This window comes from Mytilus galloprovincialis, chromosome 3 (genome assembly GCF_965363235.1).
Source record: "Mytilus galloprovincialis chromosome 3, xbMytGall1.hap1.1, whole genome shotgun sequence".
In the NCBI taxonomy this organism is placed as follows: domain Eukaryota; kingdom Metazoa; phylum Mollusca; class Bivalvia; order Mytilida; family Mytilidae; genus Mytilus; species Mytilus galloprovincialis.
The window spans coordinates 6,217,417-6,240,759 of NC_134840.1; the positions used below are offsets into that span (position 1 = coordinate 6,217,417).

Genomic DNA, 23,343 nt, shown 5'->3' on the forward strand with positions numbered 1-23,343 from the left:
CCGACATTCAAGACACACATGTTATGATGTATATAAATCTTCCTATGTACTAGACCAACCGTTGATGGAACCGACATTCAAGACACACATGTTATGATGTATATAAATCTTCCTATGTACTAGACCAACCGTTGATGGAATCGACATTCAAGACACACATGTTATGATGTATATAAATCTTCCTATGTACTAGACCAACCGTTGATGGAACCGACATTCAAGACATGCATGTTATGATGTATATAAATCTTCCTATGTACTAGACCAACCGTTGATGGAACCGACATTCAAGACATGCATGTTATGATGTATATAAATCTTCCTATGTACTAGACCAACCGTTGATGGAACCCGACATTCGAGACATGCGTGTTATGATGTATATAAATCTTCCTTCAACTATACATAGCATTCTTATTTGAAAAAAGAGAATTATGAAATAGTCACTACTTCTGATGAGTAAATAAGAAACAAACTAGACTAAAGATTGCTTTTATTATACTTAACAATGATCATACATGTCAACAATAATGTACAGTTTATAATAGTTTATGGTCGGAGACCAAATGACTTGCACCATGCCCTTCATTAAAACTTAGTATTTACAAGCACTTGTTAAAAATATGATTTAATGATAAATACTAGTATCTTTATAACATCCTTCACAATATTTCATTAATTTAAAATAAAAATGTTTGCAACATCATTTTTCTTGTATCAAGTATAAAAAGCAGATGTTCTATCATCAACATTAAAAAGATGTAGGATATTTAAATGCTAATGACTTTCATTACTTTTATCCATGTCAGTTTTGTGTGGACTGATTTTTACCACTATGTTTTATCTTTAACATGGCAGTGATGCTTGCTGTTTATGTACTTTTATACATGTGACAGAAACATGGTAAAAACTCAAAACAATGGAAATGTAATTACTCTAAAGAGTAATATAATAACACTGAAGATTATACTTGAGCTATGAAAATCAATCAACTGTACTAGAGGACTTGACTATTGGATATCGACCACAATATTTCACCATAACTGACCAAAATATATATCTTATCAATGAAGTACAGAAGGTTTAATAATATTACATTAGAATACAGCAAATTGGTAATTTCCTTCCATGGTGGAGGAATATTATACCATTTAAAAGGAGGATCCATTGCATTTTTAAATAACTAAATCATAGTATTGTTACAAAAAAGAACAATGAAAAAATACACTATACAACTGTATACCATTTGATGCTTCCTAAATCATTTATTAGATTACTTTTGTCCTTTATAACCATGATTATATCTTAACATTCAACAAAACAACTTGACATAACAAAATTTCTTTTCACTGCATATGAATATAATATTTTTGGCACATTGACTGCACACGATCAGAAAAAAGTTATGAATAGACTCAATAAAATTCAATATGAATAATTTATAATGTTAAATTACAAGATGCATTTTGAATAATGATTTGAAATCTTGATGAGTCATGTAAATAAAACAAGACAGTTATGTTATGGAACACATTACACAGGTCATCTGAACACACTACACAGGTTTTGCTGAATGACTAATCTCAACTCATTAACAAGGTCTTGCTGAAGTACAAATCTGAACACACTACACAGGTCCTGCTAAAGGACCAATATGATCTCACTACACAGATCACACATAAGGACTCTAATCAACCATGCTTTTCACTGTACTGTATTTAAAATTGGCACAAATAGAGAAACATCCTAGGAATTAAAGTGTCAACATAGAAGTTTCTATCTTTCATTCATTCTCTCTCAACTAATTGAACCATATGACTTGTCTATTGACTTTACTGTTTGGTTGGTATAACACTGAACATGCTTGACATGTACTTTACTGTTAGGGTACAGTATATACTTCACTGTTAGGGTACAGTAACTTGGTAAACAATTGATCCAATTAACACATGTGTTACTAGTAAAAAGTTCATGTTGTTAACTGGTTCACTTCACAGGACTCCTACTTTCAAATTTCAACTTTTTGGAAGCTGGTGATGGAAACTGTACCTACAAAGTTCGATTAAAAAAATGAAGACATTCTGTAATTGTTTGAAATGACACAATAATAGAGTACTAACAAGAGGCTGTCACAACGACAGCAAACCGGATTTATTAACATTTATTTGTGTCCTGGCAATATCACAAGAACCATTACTGATGAATGGTGAAAGTGAAAATCGTCAATATCAAATTTGACCTCCATTTTGTCATCAGTATCAACATATTAAAATTTGAAAAGCTTAGATTGAATGGTTCATGAGTAAATGCAACAACCTGAATGGAAACGCCATTTTACGATCTTTCAAGAACCATAACTCCTGAACGGTAAAAGTCAAAATCGTCATTATTGAACTTGACCTCTATTTTGTCATCAGTAACAACATATTAAAATTTCAAAAGCTTTGGTTGAATGGTTCATGAGAAAATGCACGGACACGACGGGAAAAACCATTTTTCAATCTTTCAAGAACCATAACTCCTGAACGGTAAAAGTCAAAATCGTCATTATTGAACTTGACCTCCATTTTGTCATCAGTAACAGCATATTAAAATTTCGGAAGCTTTGGTAGAACAGTTAATGCATAAATGCACGGACACGACTGGAAACTCCATTTTTCAATCTTTCAAGAACCATAACTCCTGAACGGTAAAAGTCAAATTCATCATTATTGAACTTGACCTCCATTCTTTCATTAGTAACAACATATTAAAATTTGGGAAGCTTTCGTAGAACAGTTCATGCGTAAATGCACGGACAACTCCATTTTTCAATCTTTCAAGAACCATAACTCCTGAACGGTAAAAGTCAAAATCGCCATTATTGAACTTGACCTTCATATAGTTGTCAGGAATAACATATTAAAATTTTAAAAGCTTTGGTTGAACGGTTCATGAGTTAATGCACGGACAACATTTGATTGCCGCCCGCCCGCCCGCCCGCCTGCCCGACAGCCCGCCCGCCCGCCCGCCGTACATCCCCAAATCAATAACCGACATTTTTGTCACAAAAATCCGGTTAAAAATCTTTAAAAATATCATCAAATTAAAATAATTGGTCCAAGTATAACCTGCAATTTTTTTCATACACTTTCTAAATTTATTCATTTATATTTTATGCATGAAATATATTAAGTAAGTGGGTAAAATTACATGTTAGCGGTATAATTAAATTGGGGTGTTGAATCTTTATGTAAAGGAGGGATTTGGCCCAGTTGAACAAGGTAACCAGGTGCTCCACAGGGCGCAGCTTTATACGACCGCAGAGGTCGAACCCTCAACAGTTTGGGCAAGTATGGACACAACATTCAAGATTGATACAGCTCTGAATTTGAATTGTGATCAAATTCTTGACATAATATGAGTTTCTGACACAAAACAAATGTCAAGATCTTACAAATCTATTATATGCAATATTGTGCAATTAAAGATTTTAAAAATTGGGAATTTGAGAAACGGGGGGAAAAAATTGAAAACTACTACCCCCTTTTTTTTTGCAATAATCCAAAACCTGACTTTTCTTTAAACATTATTTACAAGCAGTGTGAGGGAGATAAATTCGAACATACACCTTGTATGTTAACTGCTTTTTAATTACCTCCCTTACACTGCTTTTAAATTGTCTTAATTGTCCACTGGCCAGAAAAACCTTGTATGCCCCTTTTTTTGCCCCTAATTCCAAAACATTTTAAGCAATAACCCCCCAAAGTCATTTCTACCCATCCCTTAATAGTATGGAAACTTGTGGTATAATTTCAGAATGATGCACCCACTTAAACACAAGTTATTGTTTGAAAACTACAAAAATGCTTATTTTGGGCCCCTTATTCCTAAACTATTGGGACCATAACCCCCACAATCAATCCCAACCTTCCTTTAGTAGTATTGAACCGTCTGGTTAATATTTATAGAGATCCATTCACTAAATCTAAAGTTATTGTCCGGAAACTAAATGCGTCTTCAGACAAAGACGACGACATGATACCATTATACGACGCAAATTTTTTTTTGTGGTCGTATAAAAAATTGGTTTTCTATAAATTTGATATTATTTGTCCTATAGTACTATACAAACGCTGTGAAAATCCTTTTGAGATAGAGCAAGTGCGATTTTTAAAAATTTGAATTTATTTTCTAAAAGAAATGCACTACGAAATAACTGTTCTCAGGCCAATCACTAATCTTGTAGAGAAAATTACTTTTGAAACAAGATTTTTACACATAAGTGAACCAGATGCTCCGCAGGGCGTAGCTTTATACGACCGCAGAGGTTGAACCCTGAACGGTTGGGGCAAGTATGGACACAACATTCAAGCTGGATTCAGCTCTAAATTTGGATTGTGATTAAATAGTTGACACATCATAGGTTTCTGACACAGAATGAATGTGTTCTAATGAACTTAAAATTTTTGTTTTCTCTTAGAGCAATTCACTATGCTGTTGAATATTAATCCTCATAAAAATGTTTCAAGAAATTTTCTTTTTTATTTATGAAATTTCAAATGAGAAAAATTGAACCCAATTTTTTTAATCACATCCCCCTTTCCCTTATTCCAAAACTAATCTCAATTAAAATTTCTAATGGAGTTTGCAACAATAACTACTCATTTAAATACATCATAAAATATTAAGATGTAAAAAAAACTGCTTGTTATCTATCACTGAATGGTAAAGATTATTTTAATTTATCAGTTGGTAGTAAAAAGTGAATATACATTGTATATTGTATATAACAAAGATTTAAGTTGATTCTGGACAAAGAAAGATAACTCCAATTAAAAAAAAATCTTGCTATTGCACAATATTTTGCAATTAGATATTTCTTGCTTACTATTCTGGACAAAGAAAGATAACTCTAATTAAAAAAAAATTTGCTATTTCACAATATTGTGCAATTAGATATTTCTTGCCATTGTGCAATACTGTGCAATTGAAAAGACTTGCTATTGCACAATACTTAATATAATAATTTTAGATCCTGATTTGGACCAACTTGAAAACTGGGCCCATAATAAAAAATCTAAGTACATTTTTGGATTCAGCATATCAAAGAACTTCAAGATTTCAATTTTTGTTAAAATCAGACTAAGTTTAATTTTGGACCCTTTGGACTTTAGTGTAGACCAATTTGAAAACAGGACCAAAAATGAAGAATCTACATACACAGTTAGATTTGGTATATCAAAGAACCCCATTTATTCAATTTTTGATGAAATCAAACAAAGTTTAATTTTGGACCCCGATTTGGACCAACTTGAAAACTGGGCCAATAATCAAGAATCTAAGTACATTTTTAGATTCAGCATATCAAAGAACCTAACTGATTCATTTTTTGTCAAAATCAAACTAAGTTTAATTTTGGACCCTTTGGACCTTAATGTAGACCAATTTGAAAACGGGACCAAAAGTTAAGAATCTACATACACAGTCATGACAGTTAGATTCAGCATATCAAAGAACCCCAATTATTCAATTTTGATGAAATCAAACAAAAGTTTAATTTTGGACCCTTTGGGCCCCTTATTATGTTGGGACCAAAACTCCCAAAATCAAACCTAACTTTTCTTTTATGGTCATAAACCTTGTGTTTAAATTTCATAGATTTCTATTTACTTATACTAACGTAATGGTGCGAAAACCAAGAAAAATGCTTATTTGGGTCCCTTTTTGGCCCCTAATTCCTAAACTGTTGGGACCTAAACTCCCAAAATCAATACCAACCTTCCTTTTGTAGTCATTAACATTGTGTTTAAATTTCATTGATTTCTATTTACTTAAACTAATGTTATTGTGCGAAAACCAAGAATAATGCTTATTTGGGCCCTTTTTTGGCCCCTAATTCCTAAACTGTTGAGACCAAAACTCCCAAAATCAATCCCAACCGTTCTTTTGTGGTCATAAACCTTGTGTTAAAATTTCATAGATTTCCATTCACTTTTACTAAAGTTAGAGTTCGAAAACTAAAAGTATTCGGACGACGACGACGACGCCAACGTGATAGCAATATACGACGAAAATTTTTTCAAATTTTGCGGTCGTATAAAAATGAAGATTCTAATATTTGGCTGAAAGCATTCTAAACATTATCTAACCAAACATGTGTTCTGTCCTTAACTGTGTATATATGATTACATTTATCTAAATATTAATTTCAAAATTCATTTAAGAGAAATGAAGCAACATTTACCTTCTGCCATTTTTCTAATAATTTTTCATATTCCGACATATAGAATGCAAAGACTTCATCACAGTCCCTCCTGACAACACTGCCTGGGGGATTATATGTTCTACAATTGTCTCTTACTAACAGCATGTCAGAATGGAAATCCTCATAATCATTGCAACTTCCCATCTGTAGAAGAAAATTAGTTTATTGTAAGTATTTCAAGTAATTGATGTTACAGCCCCAACAAAATTACAAGGGTCAAATAATGAATATTTCTTCCTTTATAATTATTTACTAGTGGCTTTTTTGTAAAAACAATAATGAATAAATACAAGTAACTGATTTTAAGAATCAAATACTATAGATGGCTCATAATAATGTTATTTGCCTCTTGTCAGTGTAATAATGTTATTGACAGTGTAGAATGGGTTCAATAATTCTGTGTAATGCAATAGATTTCTTTATGTCTTTTGATCGAAAATGTGGAAACATTTTAAGTTACAAGTTTTCAACATACCAATAAGTAATCAACTATACTTCTATAAGTGTTCATACCTCTAATTAATCAACTATACTTCTATAAGTGTTCATACCTCTAATTAATCAACTATACTTCTATAAGTGTTCATACCTCTAATTAATCACCTATACTTCTATAAGGGTTCATACCTCTAATTAATCACCTATACTTCTATAAGTGTTCATACCTCTAATAAATCACCTATACTTCTATAAGTGTTCATACCTCTAATTAATCACCTATACTTCTATAAGTGTTCATACCTCTAATTAATCAACTATACTTCTATAAGTGTTCATACCTCTAATTAATCAACTATACTTCTATAAGTGTTCATACCTCTAATTAATCACCTATACTTCTATAAGTGTTCATACCTCTAATTAATCACCTATACTTCTATAAGTGTTCATACCTCTAATTAATCACCTATACTTCTATAAGTGTTCATACCTCTAATTAATCACCTATACTTCTATAAGTGTTCATACCTCTAATTTTCTTTTGATTGTTCCAAAGTCCATTGGACTCTTTATAATGTTGTAATAATCAGGAGCATCATTAGGATCAACTAAAATGAAACAAACATCTTATTAATAAGTTTCATAACATTTTGTTGATGCAAACTACAGTTAGAGAAGGGAAACTATGTTTATAAAGGGGCATAACTCAAAAACAGTAAAACTGACGCCACCCATTTTTAAACTTGATCTGTGTTTTGTGGTTATAAGCTTTATGTCTTTTTATGTTGTGATGTTACACTATTGTTTCAGATAAGGGAGAAGGTTTGGTACCATTAAAACGTTTCATCCTGTTGCAATTGTTTGAACCTGTCATAAGTCAGGAATCTGATGTTCAGTAGTTGTCGTTTGTTTACGTGGTTCATCAGTGTTGTTTCTCGTTTCTTGTTTTTTATATAGACTGTTGGTTTTCCCAATTGAATGGTTTTACACTAGTAATTTTTAGGGGCCCTTTTTATAGCTTGCTGTTTGGTGTGAGCCAAAGCTCTGTGTTGAAGACTGTATCTTGACCTATAATGGTTTACTTTTATAAATTGTGACTTGGATGGAGAGTTGTCTCATACCACATCTTCCTATATCTATGTATAAGTTTCATAACATTTGGTTGAGGCAAACCAAAGTTAGAGAACGGAAACCAGCTTTGGGATGTACGTACATACTGACAAGGGTAAAACATAGTCCCCCCTCTGCATGGGGGGCATAAAAATAATAACATTTTTGTTTTTGAGTATTCTATAGTTTCTTGTGATATTGTGTAGATATTTAAAACTTTAAATGGTAGCCACAACTGGACTTTGGCATACTACTGTCAAATTCTGGGAAAAAAGAATTATCAGTATAACCACGATAACTGGCATATTGTTTGGACTTATATAAATAAAGAGGATGTTTTCATTTTTGAACTTTTTTATGAGGCACAGTGAAAGCTGAAGAAGTGCTTTTTAACTGAAATGTGTATCCAAAAAATCATTAATAATACCTGGTTTTAGGAACCAAGATGCAGCATTCATTTCTCCTTTGTCTCTACTCAATCCTCTGTACTTAGATACTCTCTGTATTAACCTGTACAAATATATCAACTTGTTAATGATTCTGAGTAAGGAACCATATATATATATATACAGTGAAACCTGCCCAAACCGAACACCCACGGGAATTTGCGTTTTGTTCAGTTTTCACAGGTATTCGGATTGTAGAGGTAAACGGAAGTCGACACAAAAATAATTTTGGCACTTACTGACAAGGGATAATAGGTGACACAACAGACGACTATTTATTTTCGTGATGATATAGATGTAAACGTAAAAATATAAGTATATAAAGATAGACCTATTGCTACATTTTTGTTTATAAATCAAACGCCACTCCGTCAATCACGCTCGTCGCTGTGAAACTACAATGTATAAATCGTTCAATGATGTCCGACGTGGAGCAATTTTGCTTTTTATAATTATTTTCTAATCCATTAATTCACTGACCAATTCATATTCCAAGTCACTGTCAAATGACGATTCCGTAGTTGAGTCGAGATCGTCATTGTACACACGAGTTCTCGGACTAAACTTGCCACCCGCTGACTGATATTTCGCAACACGATAAGAGTGAAACAACAGCAGGGGTCCAGTTGTGTCCAGTTTATTCTCGGACTTTATCGTTGTTAAATAGCTTACGGAAGTCTTCAGGAGCATCCGAATCAAATATATAGGGCCTCTGAAGGGAATCCGGCAATCGAAAGCCATTGACCTTGTCGTGTTGCATGACTTCCTAATCCAGTGAAAGGCTTTAAAACTATTACTTAATTAAACAGTTTAGCTACAGAATGGCAATCACGATAATTATTTGAGTAACATGCATTGAATTGATCTAAGAGAAAGTTCCTTTCTTGACATTTTCGGCGATGGGGGCAGCTGACCAGTTTAACGTTTCTTTACAACATAAATCATTTGATCACTGAATACATGGACACAAACATGCTAATTAGTTTGTCATAACAACTCACCAGTTAATTTAACCTCAAATACCCTCGGGGATACTCTGTCATCCTGTGTTTGTTTAATGAAATCATGCAAATAATTAAAAACACTTTTTTGTTTTGATTGCCATCGATCGATTTTGACAGGTTATTTTTAAATACATATTTACTATCGAGCCTTCAAAAATCGTTCGGAATTCGGTGTTTTCAGGTTAGATTAACGTTAATTGATAGGTAAATTTTGTGGGACTTTGAAAATTGTTCGGTTTAAACTGAAATTCGGTTTTATCAGGGTTCGGTTTACCCAGGTTTCACTGTATACATAAAATTGAGAAAGGAAATGGGGAATATGTCAAAGCGACAACAACCCGACCATAGAGCAGACAACAGTGGAAGGCTGTTTGTTGCAGTATTAAACTCATAAAAAACACCTCTGCAGTGGCTATTTAATTCTTGTATTAAATAACTAATCAAAGAATTCAAATATAGAAAAATATTCAATGAGTGACCTAACAACACAGTACTTTACAAATAAGCGTAGCACACAAGTTATTTATCTGGATCGATCAGCCACAAGTTGAATATTTTTCGAAATTTAAATTCTTTGATTAGTTATTCTTTTTATTAGATTGACAAAGGACTTTTAAATTGAATGAAAGTAGAAAATGTAAGGAACTGTATCTTTTTCCACTCATTTATAATTTGCTTTGATACGTCATTGACAACGTCTTGACAACAACAATTGTTGTATGAATTCAGAGAAGTGAAATTAACGGAGTTTATTTTTCCATGTGAAATGATCAGTTTTTATTTTACTGAGAAATCAGGGTAATTCTTTGAAACCAATGTAATAATAAAAGTTTTTTTTTAATTTTTATTATTTATAACTTCCAATTTACAACATAATATACACAAATATAATAGCAATATATAATATATAAATCTATAGATATTATCTAATCAATACATCTTTCTATTAGGAAGCAATTCTTTTTTTTTTTTTTAAATATACAAATATAAAATAAAGAGTAAAGCAGTTTGAACACCGGAGAGAGAGATAGAAAGAGAAAGAGAGTGAGAGAGAATAGTGTGGTGAGTTTTCAATATAATTCATCTAGAAATTGAATTCTATTTTAGTATAGTAAATACAGCATTTTCATTTATAACATGTATATACATTTTTGTACTTAACTAAGCATGCTAAGTAATATATCAAAAGCATTCCATTCTCTGAGAAACTGATGTTCACATTTGTTTTTCATAGCAATATTTTTGTCCATTGCATACACATATTTTATCTTTTCTTTTACTGAGTTTATTGTCAGTTTTTTTTTAAAACATCTGGAATTATAAATATATTGCTTTATGGTAAGAAAAAGAGTATTTTCTGCATTGCCTTTTGATATTTTTGCAGTGTTACCAAACAGAAAAACTTCTTTTGTAAAAAGTACACTAATTCCATTGGTTAGAAACCAATTTTCAATCTGTTCTAATAATAATTGTGTATGTTCACATTCCCAAAATAAATGTTCTAATGTTTCAATTTCTCTATTACAAAATGTACAATTTGGATTATCATAAATCTTAATTTTATGAAGAAATTTGTTTGTAGCTAAGATTCGATGATTGAATCTAAACTGTAGCCACTGTAACTTAGTATTATTTGTGACAACAAATGGCAGTTTATAAAATTTTTTCCAATGATTTTGATCAAAGCCAAAAATTTCAGTCCATCTTAACTGACTAGTGGGAACACTTCCATTTTTATTCAAAACAATATACATATCTTTAGATCCTTTTGAACTTTTAACAAGTCTTTTAATAGCAGATGGAATTAAAGGTAGTTCTAATTTGTGGTTTTTTCCCACAAATGATTTTGATGCTTGATGTATAGCAGATATAATACTATTATATCTCATGAAATTCACATTTATCTGATACATTTCTTCTATCTTTTGATGAGAGAAAAAGGTCCCATCTTCATTTACAATATCATTTATAAATCTTATACCATTTTCAAACCAATCTTTATAAAAAATAGGTTTATTTGCTACCTTTATATTATTGTTAAGCCAGATTGGACTAGCAAGAAAGCATTCCCAACTGTCATATTCATCTTTTTCTCTAAGAAGTTGCCATGCTTTCAGAACATCTTGCCAAAATTTATTTTTGATATGTTGCTGTAATTTTTGGATATAAACACTTCCACAACCATAAAATTTTTCAAGTTCTACATGAACATTTGACAAAAAAACATTCTGCCATTTGTTGTCTGTTTTAAATAATCTCCTTATCCATGTACAATTCAGTGCTAAAATAAATGCACTAAGATTTATCATTTTGAGTCCACCATCTTCAATATCATTTTGTAAAACATCTCTCTTAATTCTATCAATTGGTGAACTCCATATAAAATTGTACATAAGTTGAATAACATTTTTTAAAATATCATCACTTGGATTTGGTAAGGATATAAACAAATGATTTAAAATAGGCAATATCAATGTCTTTACTACAGTAATTCTACCAATAACAGTAAGATTTCGTTTTGACCATTGTCTTATTACACATTTAATTTGTACAATTTTTTCATCATAATTAATTTTTACAATTCTATCAAGATTAACATCAAAGCTTATACCTAGTACCTTAAAACATGTTTCTCCCCTTGTAAGGTTTCTATTTTGGCATAATACCTCATTACTATACTTTTTATTTCCTATCCAAATAACTTGTGTTTTAGAAAAATTAATATTTAAACCAGACATATTTCCAAACCAATCTAATTCATTTAATGCTTCATTCAAAGATTCTTCTTTACCATCTAAAATAAGAGATGTGTCATCAGCAAATTGTGAAAGTTTGTGCTCAACTTGCGTAATTGTAATACCATTTATCTTATCATTATTTCGTATTTTTAATGCTAATATCTCAGCACAGAGAATAAAAATATAAGGCGACAAGGGATCACCTTGTCTACAGCCTCGTTCTATAGAAAAAAATTCTGATAGATGTCCTCCCTGGTTTACAGCTGATTTGATATTGTTATAAAAAACTTTAACCCAATTAATTATTGATTCTCCAAAATTGAACAACTTCAAGACACTGGTTAAAAATTCCCAAGAAATCGAATCAAATGCCTTTTCGAAATCTATGAGCAGCAAAAGTCCTGGAATATCTTTTTCCTCAGTAAATTGCATAATATCATAAATTAAACGAAGATTTTCTCCAATATATATCCCACTAATAAATCCAGTTTGATCGAAATCTATCAGTTTATCTTAAAACTGTTTTAAAGCGTTTTGCTATAACTCCAGAGCCAATTTTATATACTGTATTTAATAAAGATATAGGTCGCCAATTTTTTAAGAAATGTCTAGGCTTATTTCCCTTCGGCAGGCATGTAATGATTCCTTGTTTTTGCGTAACAGATAGTTCACCAATCTCAGTACTGTAGTTTAAGGAGTTTACAACAAAATTTTTCAAATCTTTCCAAAAAAATTTAAAGAACTCTGTAGAGAAACCATCAGATCCTGGTGTTTTATTATTTTTCATATTTTTCAATATCAAACCAGCTTCCTCAATTATTATTTCACCTTCAAGATTTTTTTTCTCATCATCAGTTAGTTTTTTTAATTTTATATCTTTCAATCCTTCTTTAAGTTTACTGAATTTATCTCCCTTTGACTTGTCTTTATTCTTGTACAAATTTTCATAAAAAGATTTTACTTCTTTTAAAATATCTTTTTGTTTTGAAATTACATCTCCATTTTCTTTTTCTACTTTTGGTATTATCTTATTTGTAAAATTTTTTGATTCTAGCCCACAAAAATAGCTAGTAGGTTTTTCACCCTCTTCTACCCATTGTATTCTTGATCGAATTATCTTCCCTTTAATTTTTTCTTTTCTTATATTTTCTAATTCACATTTTTTACTTTCCAAAATCTGTATTGAACCTTCATCTACCTTTTCTTCCAAAATAAGAATTTCATTTCTAAGATCTTTCTCTTGTTTTTCTTTTACCTTTTTCTTATAACTTGAATAAGATATAGTTTTACCTCTAATTTCCATCAACATTGTCTCAAGAAATAAGTGACTATTAATATTAAAATGGAGATCTTCATTATTCATGTCTTCAATTCTATCTATATCATAAATTACATATTGTTTTTTAACTTCTACTATTTTTTCTTTAACAATCTTTATATATTCTGGATCATACAATAATGAATTATTAAATTTCCACAATCCTCTACCTCGATCAAAAGGATTAAATTCTAGATTTAATACAACCATAGAATGATCAGAGCGATAGCTAGGCTCGATATTACAATTTTTCAAACAGCATAGTAAATCTTCAGATAAAAGAAAAAAATCTAGCCTTGCTTGTTTAAAGGGGGTTCTTTTTCTCCATGTGAAACGCTTCAAATCTGGGTAAAGTTCACGGAAAGGGTCAATGAGACACCTTTCCTGAATGATTTCTAAAACTTTCTCCCGAGCATTTGGGTTATTTACATGTAAATAATTATAATAGTCTATATCAGGGTTGAGAACAAGATTAAAATCACCACATATCATATAGCTATCATTACCAAAATCATCTATAATTGACATAATTTGATCATAAAATATAGGAGTATCTATATTTGGTCCATAAATAGTTACAAATGTAAAATGTAAAGTATCAACAACTAAGTCTAATACTAAATAATTACCACCAACATCTTTTTTTTCTTTTAGGACCTTAAACTCAAAGTTGTTATTAAACATAACTGCTACACCTCTTGAATTTGAGCTATAAGATGAAAAATAACTATCATATCCCCACATAGCTCTTATATTATTTTCATTTTCACATAAGAAATGAGTATCTTGTAAACAGTAAATATTGTAATTCTTTGTTCTTAAATAGTTAAAAACATCTCTTCTTTTAACACTATCTCCTAAACCTTGACAATTAACAGTTAATACCTTCAGGGCACATATGATATGATGTCAGTAAATACACTAGCACATAATATGACCTTAAAAAAATCTAACAGTAATATCTGATTATTCTCAATGTGTGTAAAAATACTAAAGAAAAACATTTCACCAACATAAAGATGCATAAAAATGATAAACAGGATAACTCACCATAAACTAAACCAAAACAAAATGTAATGGAATGATATTGCAGAAATGCAATAATTAATAAAAAGAATAAAGGACTGGAAAGAAAAAGAAAGAGATAAAAACAAGAATTTAGCATCAAAATGGCAGACATTTTTTATTGAATTAATGTCAAAAAAAAAAATTCTAGTTTTTTGCAGTATAATTGTTCTTTCAATTTTATATATCCTGTATATCATGTATATGATTTATCAGTTATGACATAGTCAACTATTTTACAAAGTGGAGACAACTTTTATAGTATTAAGATTTGTCCCATGAAAATAAGAATAGCACTTTTAACATGTTTAAAAAATAAATCAAAGTTCATCAAGACATAATGTACATGTAACAATGAGAGTCAAGTACTAAGTTAACTACTTATTTCCTTTGTCTCAATCTAAGAAAAATGTCATCAAATATATTGAACTTCAGCTGTAGACCATCAGATGTCCTTCCATATACACCACAGTTGAAGTACCATACGTCGCTGAACCATTCAGTCTCATTTAGTCTTTTCATCAGTTCAATGTTCCTTTTGGAAATGTCATCATAGAATCTTACATGGTCTTGTAAATTCTTCTTTTCTCGCATCACTCTTCTTTTGACATCACTACTAAATAGTCTCACAATAAGAGGTTTTGGTCCTAATTTGTCAGTTGGAATTCTATGGATGGCGACAACATCTCTTTCCTCAAGTTCAACATTCATGTCCCTTTTCACTTTACTAATAAAGTCCGCACGCAGATCTTGTCGCTCTCGCCATGGAAAGTTTATGACTCTTATGTTGTTTTTGCGAGAATATTGTTCATTGTAGTTGCTGCTGGTAATAGCTTCTCTTGTCAGTCGTTCATTTTGGTGTAGTTCTTTCTTTGTTGCAGATAGGCTTTTCATAGCTACCTCCGCTTTCTCCCTCAAGTTCTCATTTTCTATTGATAATGCATCTATTTTCTCTTGCATTTCCTCTATTACTTCTGATACTTTTTTATCAATTTTTGTCTATGGATGAAGTAAATTCTTTAAATAAATTCTTCACTATTGTAGTTACAATGACTTCCAGATCACTTGACTTAACAAGGTCTTTTGTTGCATTTTCAAGGTCTATCTTTTTTAATCCACCCTCCAGGTTTTGTTTAATTTCTTCTATGTCCCTTTGTATACTATTTATACCAGTCAGATCAACACTTGTATTTGATACATTTGACACTTCAGAGTGAGTCCTTTTTGGTTGTTTATTAGGTTTTTCAGTTTTTTCTTTGTCAACTTTATCTAATTTGGCAGCTAGTAAAGTCTGAACAGTGTTTCCACATTTTCCACTTTTATTCACAGATTTGTTACTTGTAAGGCTGTTGCCTCAAGGCATGTTGAATTAAATCCTTTGTTATCAAGTAAATATAATCAATAATAGGTGAACACTTGAATCCAAAAAAAAATGGTTTTCTGTAAATATCACAAAAGTTCCACCAAATTTTTCTCATAAGTTGGCATCCAATGATTCAGCAAAATGTTATCTATCAGACTATCCACTTTTCATCATGCAACAATTCATATAAAACACAAACAAGAGTGCACACGCTGAAATGTCTCGCCTTCTATACTAATCATTGATATTATGTTGATAGTCCTAAGTATAAAGCTTAGTTTTATTACAACTGTCTCATAAACTAACATTAACCAAGATAACTAAACAAAGACCAATGAACCTTGAAAATGAGGTCAAGGTCAGATGAACCATGCCAGGCAGACATGTACAGCTAACAATGCTTCTATACAACATATATAGTTGACCCATTACTTATAGTTTAAGAAAAATAGACCAAACGCAAAAACTTAACACTGTGCAATGAACTGTGAAAATGAGGTCACCGTCAAATAAAACCTGCGCGACTGACATAAAGATCATAAAATATTTCCATACACCAAATATAGTTGACCTATGGCATACAGTATTAGATAAAAAGACCAAAACTCAAAAACTTAACTTTGACCACTGAACCATGAAAATGAGGTCAAGGTCACATGACATCTGCCCGCTAGACATGTACACCTTACCATCATTCCATACAACAAATATAGACCTATTGCATATAGAATGAGAAAAACAGACCAAAACACAAAAACTTAACTATAACCACTGAACCATGAAAATGAGGTCAAGGTCAGATGACACCTGCCAGTTGGACATGTACACCTTACAGTCCTTCCATACACCGAATATACTAGCCCTATTGCTTATAGTATCTGAGATATGGACTTGACCACCAAAACTTAACCTTGATCATTGATCCATGAAATGAGGTCGAGGTCAAGTGAAAACTGTCTGACAGATATGAGGACCTTGCAAGGTACGCACATACCAAATATAGTTATCCTATTACTTATAATAAGAGAGAATTCAACATTACAAAAAAATTGAACTTTTTTTTCAAGTGGTCACTGAACCATGAAAATGAGGTCAAGGACATTGGACATGTGACTGACGGAAACTTTGTAACATGAAGCATCTATATACAAAGTATGGAGCATCCAGGTCTTCCACCTTCTGAAATATAAAGCTTTTAAGAAGTGAGCTAACACCGCCGCCGCCGTAGCCGCCGCCGGATCACTATCCCTATGTCGAGCTTTCTGCAACAAAAGTTGCAGGCTCGACAAAAATTTAACTATAACCACTGAACCATGAAAATGAGGTCAAGGTCAGATGACACCTGCCAGTTGGACATGTACACCTTACAGTCCTTCCATACATCGAATATACTAGCCCTATTGCTTATAGTATCTGAGATATGGACTTGACCACCAAAACTTAACCTTGATCACTGATCCATGAAATGAGGTCGAGGTCAAGTGAAAACTGTCTGACAGACATGAGGACCTTGCAAGGTACGCACATACCAAATATAGTTATCCTATTACTTATAATAAGAGAGAATTCAACATTACAAAAAATTTGAACTTTTTTTTTCAAGTGGTCACTGAACCATGAAAATGAGGTCAAGGACATTGGACATGTGACTGATGGAAACTTCGTAACATGAAGCATCTATATACAAAGTATGAAGCATCCAGGTCTTCCACCTTCTAAAATATAAAGCTTTTAAGAAGTGAGCTAACACCGCCGCCGCCGCCGTAGCCGCCGCCGCCGGATCACTATCCCTATGTCGAGCTTTCTGCAACAAAAGTTGCAGGCTCGACAAAAACTGCAAAAAACTGGGAGCTGACTTTTTACAGTGTTTTCAGCTCGGCGGCCATCTTAATCTTAATAAAAGTTTGCTTGTACATATCTACAGAACATATACTTACCACAAACAAGATTTTGCCCAACCAATGGATTGTGAAGTAGGACTATCCTCTAATGCACTGGGTGGTCGACGTTTTCGTTTACTCAAGCGTACAGCATCAAGATTAGGGTCTCCTGAATCAACACCACTATTAGCACCTACAAAATCAGACAAACTTTACCACATACGTAGTAACATAGATTTGATTACCACATATAACGTCTAATAAATGTAGTAACATAGATTTGATTACCACGTATAAGTTCTAATAAATGTAGTCAGATAAACTGTATAACAGTTAAAACTAGATATCATTGAGATGGGCGCCATCTCTGTGGGCCCCGCTGTGAATAATGTGCATTAAAAAATTGTATCTTTACCATAGGACATGGGTTTGTCAACTGAAATCAAAGTTTTTGACCTTGACCTTTGACCTAGGAAGTTGTAAATAAATTATGACACACCCTTTGGTGTTGGTTTATAAACATGTCAAGTATAAACTTTGAAATGATAACGGTTCTCAAGATATAGAGCGGACACGATCTTTACCATAGGACATGGGGTTGTCAACTGAAACCAAAGTTTTTGACCTTGACCTTTGACCTAGGAAGTTGCACATAAATTATGACACACCCTTTGGTGTTGGTTTATATACATGTCAAGTATAAACTTTGAAATGATAACTGTTCTCAAGATATAGAGCGGACACAATCTTTACCATAGGACATGGGGTTGTCAACTGAAACCAAAGTTTTTGACCTTGAACTTTGCCCTAGGCAGTCGTTCATAAATTATGACACACCCTCTGGTGTTGGTTCATATACATGTCAAGTATAAACTTTGAAATCATAACGGTTCTCAAGATATAGAGCGGACACGATCTTCACCACAGGACACAGGGTTGTCAACTGAAATGAAAGTTTTTGACCTTGACCTTTGACCTAGGAAGTTTTACATACATCATGACACACCCTCTGGTGTTGGTTAAAATGGATGTCAAGTTTAAACTTTGAAATCATAACGGTTCTCAAGATATAGAGCGGACACGATCTTCACCACAGGACACAGGGTTGTCAACTGAAACCAAAGTTTTTGACCTTGACCTTTGACCTAGGAAGTTTTACATACATCATGACACACCCTCTGGTGTTGGTTAAAATGGATGTCAAGTATAAACTTTGAAATCATAACGGTTTTTAAGATATAGAGCAGACACAAAGTTAAAGTGTTACGGACGGACGGACGGACGGACGGACGGACAGACGGACGGACGGACAGACTGATCACTATAGGGCGACCCGCCTTAGTCGGCGGGGCCCTAATAATAAAGCATGCAAATCAAGAGTTTATATGCCTTGCTTGCAAACTTTGTTTGGATGTTTGCTCAGGCATTGTAATTAAGATTGTAGCTGTGTTGACCATTGACCCTTCAGTGTATGACAATACATCTTACCTAGAATCTATACCAGGGAAAATAAATAACTAGGTGTCATTGAGATGGGAGCCATCTCTGTGGGCCCTGCTGTGAATTAAAAAAATGGTAAAAAAATTGTATCTTTATCTTAGAACATGGGGCTGTCATCTGAAACCAAAGTTAATGACCTTGACCTCTGATCTAGGAAGTTGTACAAACATTATGACACACCCTCTAGTTAAATTTAATAAACATGTCAAGTATAAGGTATGAAATTATAACGGTTCTCTAGCAGACACATTTTTTTACGGAGAGTCTGATCACTATAGGGTGGACCACCATTCAGCAGGGAAGAATGATCACTATAGGGTGGACCACCATTCAGCCCTAATAAAGAATGAACAGGAAATAACTAATCTTTTCTCAGCTATAATGCATGTTTAATATCAATAACAATTATGTTTCTATTGTCCAATGTACTTGATCTGTGCTAACAAAAATCATCCTATCTAACAAATAAAAAAGTACATAGGAAGAGTACATTTAATGATCTGTGTTCTTTCAGTATTATGTTGACTAGTATGCAACAGCCAAAGTGAACATTTTCAGTACAGTAAACATATTATTTCTACAAGACTGGAGTGGAATACATATATTTCTACCTATTGAATTAAGATTGAAGAAGAATACTTATATTTCTACAAGATTTGAGTGGTATACATATATTTCTACCTAGTGAATTAAGATCGGAGAAGAATACTTATATTTCTAAAAGATTGGGAATGGAATAAATATATTTCTACAAGATTGGAGTGGAATACATATATTTCTACCTAGTGAATTAAGATTGAAGAAGAATACTTATATTTCTAAAAGATTGGGAATGGAATAAATATATTTCTACCTAGTGAATTAAGATTGGATTGGAATACTAATATTTCTAAAAGATTGGAGTGGAGTGGAATACATATATTTCTACATATTGAATTAAGATCGGAGAAGAATACTTATATTTTCAAAAGATCGGGAGTGGAATACATATATTTCTACTTATTGAATCAAGATCGGAGAAGAATACTTATATTTCTAAAAGATTGAGAGTGGGGCCTAAATTAAAATATTGTTTGTTTGCCCTTTTCCGACCCTATGTTTTGAAACAGGGTAGGTAGGTAGGTAAAATATTTTATTTTTTTCCCCAAAAAAATAACTTGGCTCGGTATATTATTTGTCATGGGTAGGCAGGTAGTTAAAATATTTTATTTTATAGATACAAAATCTGCATAATGTCATTTTTTTGTCCGTTTTGTTTTTGCAAATAACTTTTCCGCTGGGACTATTAGTTTTGAAAAAAATATATATAAGAGATAACTTTGTACTGGTAAATTATGTCCGGGCAGACATATATTACTAGTAGAAAAAGTCCCTAGAGTGTTACAAATTTCGTGTGTGCTTTTTTTTCCAATAAAAATGCTATAAGACTTAAAACTCAATTGTCACGTATTTTGCATCACATTTATAAATGATCTGTATGGAAAACTTGGCGATTTTACTGCCAGATATTCTCCACTTTACAGGGTTTTGTCACTTTTGGTTCATGTCAGATATAAATAATTTAGCGGCATCGTTAACATAATCATTCTGATATGCGGATCACAAAAGGCCATCCCTACATAGAATACAACGTCCGTTTACAAATTAGTTTGTACACACGTTAATACTTTTGTATCAAACGAACTTTTTTGTAAATGAACCCTGCTCTTTAAGTTTAAAGGTACAGAGTAACGTACTTCATATCATGATTTCAGAAAGCGTTCAACATCGATTTCAAACAAATGCTTTGAAACTTCAAATGCAAGTGTTCATGTCAAACGCTCAGGTGATATCAAACGGACTGGACCTTATACGTAAAGATAAAACCCGAGGATTCCGGTAAAAAAGTTTTGAGCGGGAAATACAAATATAAGATTTTTGGTAGGAACGAAAAAATAAAATAAAATAAAATCTTGCTGGTAAATACAAATAAAAGATTTTCAGGCGGAACGAATTGATAGGGTCGGTCGGTAAAGGGCAAACAAACAATATTTTAATTTAAGCCTGGAATATATATATTTCTACAAAATGAAGTGGAATACATATATGTCTACAAGATTGGAGTGGAATACATATATTTCTACAAGATTTGAGAGGAATACATATATTTCTACCTGATGATGTATTGCTGATCGTACCTATGTCTTCCAATCCAACAATTTCACCTTCAACTTCTACAGGGTCAACTGATGTGGTTTCTATGGTGACTGGTACATCACTTGAAGGAACAGTTGTTATGAAAGAGGAGTCTATGTTTTGTGTGATGTTTGGATTGGAATCGTCAATAATTTCAGCTGTGTAGATACCTTCTTCTTGTGATAAAACTGCTTCATGTATAACACTTGTTGATGGCTGAAATATAAACAATGTCTGGTAAACAGTATATATAAACTAAAATACAGAAACAGAGGCTAACTATCACATAATATGTTGGTTCACAATGAACTGTTTGATATACAACTTTTAGTTTTGATAAAACATGAACCTGTACACTAATTGTCTAGTTGATTTGATCATAGCTTCATAGTAAAGTACATTAAACCAAAACTTACCTCAGTCAATTATCCCTCTTAAAGTCATAAGAAACCTCAAATTAAAAAAAAATCATGCATATGTTTCTTATAACTAAATGGATAGTTTTCATTATACAATTATGTACATATACTTTTTTCTGAGGAAATTTTTTTAATTTGTCCACATTTACAAGAAGTCTATTTGTTTTTAATTGCTTGCTTCCAGGAAGAAATTCGCCGACATATTTTCCGTATGCATAGTGACCTGAGCGTAACCTTCCTCATAAAAATCCGGCCATCGCAATACGCATGGATCTGTCATTAAAATAAACAATTATCTGATTGTACATGTTAAAAAACGTGCTCAATACCCAAGCTTTTTGTTATTCATTTACTATAAGGTGACAATCGGTAAACTTCAGCTTTAAAACACAGCATTTAATGAGCAGCCATATTTGTTAAATCATAACAGACAGAGAGAAAAACAAGAGGCTCTCAAGAGCCTGAATCGCTCACCTGGTAAACAATGCCTTATTGAACATATTGAACCATGCCAGGCAAACATGTACAGCTAACAATTCTTCAATATTACAAATATATATGACTTACTGTTTATAAATAAAGAAAATGAGACCAAAACACAAACACTTAAAACTTAGAAATGGACTGTGAAAATGAGGTCAAGTTCAAGTAAAACCTGCGTAACCGACATATAGATCATAAAATATTTTCATACACCAAATATAGTTGACCTAATGCATAAAGTATTAAAAAAATAGACCAAAACTAAAAAAGTTAACTTTGACCACTGAATTATGAAAATGAGGTCAAGGTTAGATGACACCTGTCAGCTAGACATGTACACCTTACAATCATTCTATACACCAATTTTAGTAGACCTATTGCATATAGTAGAAGAAAAACAGACCAAAACACAAAAACTTAACTATAACCACTGAACCATGAAAATGAGGTCAAGGTGAGATGACAAATTTTGGTCATATTAACCTATTTGTAGATCTTACTTTGCTGATCATTTTTGCTGTTTACAGTTTATCTTTATCTATAATGATATTCAAGATAATGACCAAAAACTGCAAAATTTCCTTAAAATTACCAATTAAGTGGCAGCAACCCAACAATGGTTTGTTTGATTCGTTTGAAAATTTGAGGACTGATAGATCTTGACCTAATGAACATTTTTACCCATGTCAGATTTGCTCTAAATGCTTTCGTTTTTGAGATATAAGCCAAAAACTGCATTTGACCCCTATGTTCTATTTAAAGTAAGGGCGGCCATGTTTTTTGACGGATCAAAAATCGAAGCACACACTTTGTGCAGGATAATCTAAGGAACTATCATGCTAAGTTTCATCCAAATCCATTCAGTAGTTTCAGAGGAGAAGATTTTTTAAAGTTAGCAAATATGATGAACAAATTGTGAAAAATTGTCATTAAAGGACATTTACCCCTTAAGGGGTCAATTGACAATTTTGGTCATATTAACCTATTTGTAGATCTTACTTTGCTGATCATTTTTGCTGTTTACAGTTTATCTTCATCTATAATAATATTCAAGATAATGACCAAAAACTGCAAAATTTCCTTAAAATTACCAATTAAGTGGCAGCAACCCAACAATGGTTTGTTTGATTCATCTGAAAATTTCTGGGCTGATA

At 32.2% G+C, this 23,343-nt stretch overlaps 1 protein-coding gene across 2 annotated transcripts in view; it reads right to left on the reverse strand.

Moving 5' to 3' along the window:
• Nucleotides 1–476: 476 nt before the first annotated feature.
• Nucleotides 477–23,343, reverse strand: part of LOC143067043 (uncharacterized) — a 53,411-nt gene continuing 30,544 nt past the window's right edge. The window contains exons 20-25 of one of the 2 annotated variants that reach the window (XM_076240024.1): nucleotides 21,290–21,503; nucleotides 17,670–17,805; nucleotides 8,226–8,308; nucleotides 7,217–7,296; nucleotides 6,227–6,391; nucleotides 477–2,049 (exon numbers count right to left, since the gene is read on the reverse strand). In XM_076240024.1, coding sequence (XP_076096139.1) covers nucleotides 1,987–2,049; nucleotides 6,227–6,391; nucleotides 7,217–7,296; nucleotides 8,226–8,308; nucleotides 17,670–17,805; nucleotides 21,290–21,503 — 741 coding nt within the window. In that variant the 3' untranslated portion in view covers nucleotides 477–1,986. Of the gene's footprint in view, nucleotides 2,050–6,226; nucleotides 6,392–7,216; nucleotides 7,297–8,225; nucleotides 8,309–17,669; nucleotides 17,806–21,265; nucleotides 21,504–23,343 lie in introns of both variants that reach the window. The other variant, XM_076240023.1, reaches the window with a different exon arrangement.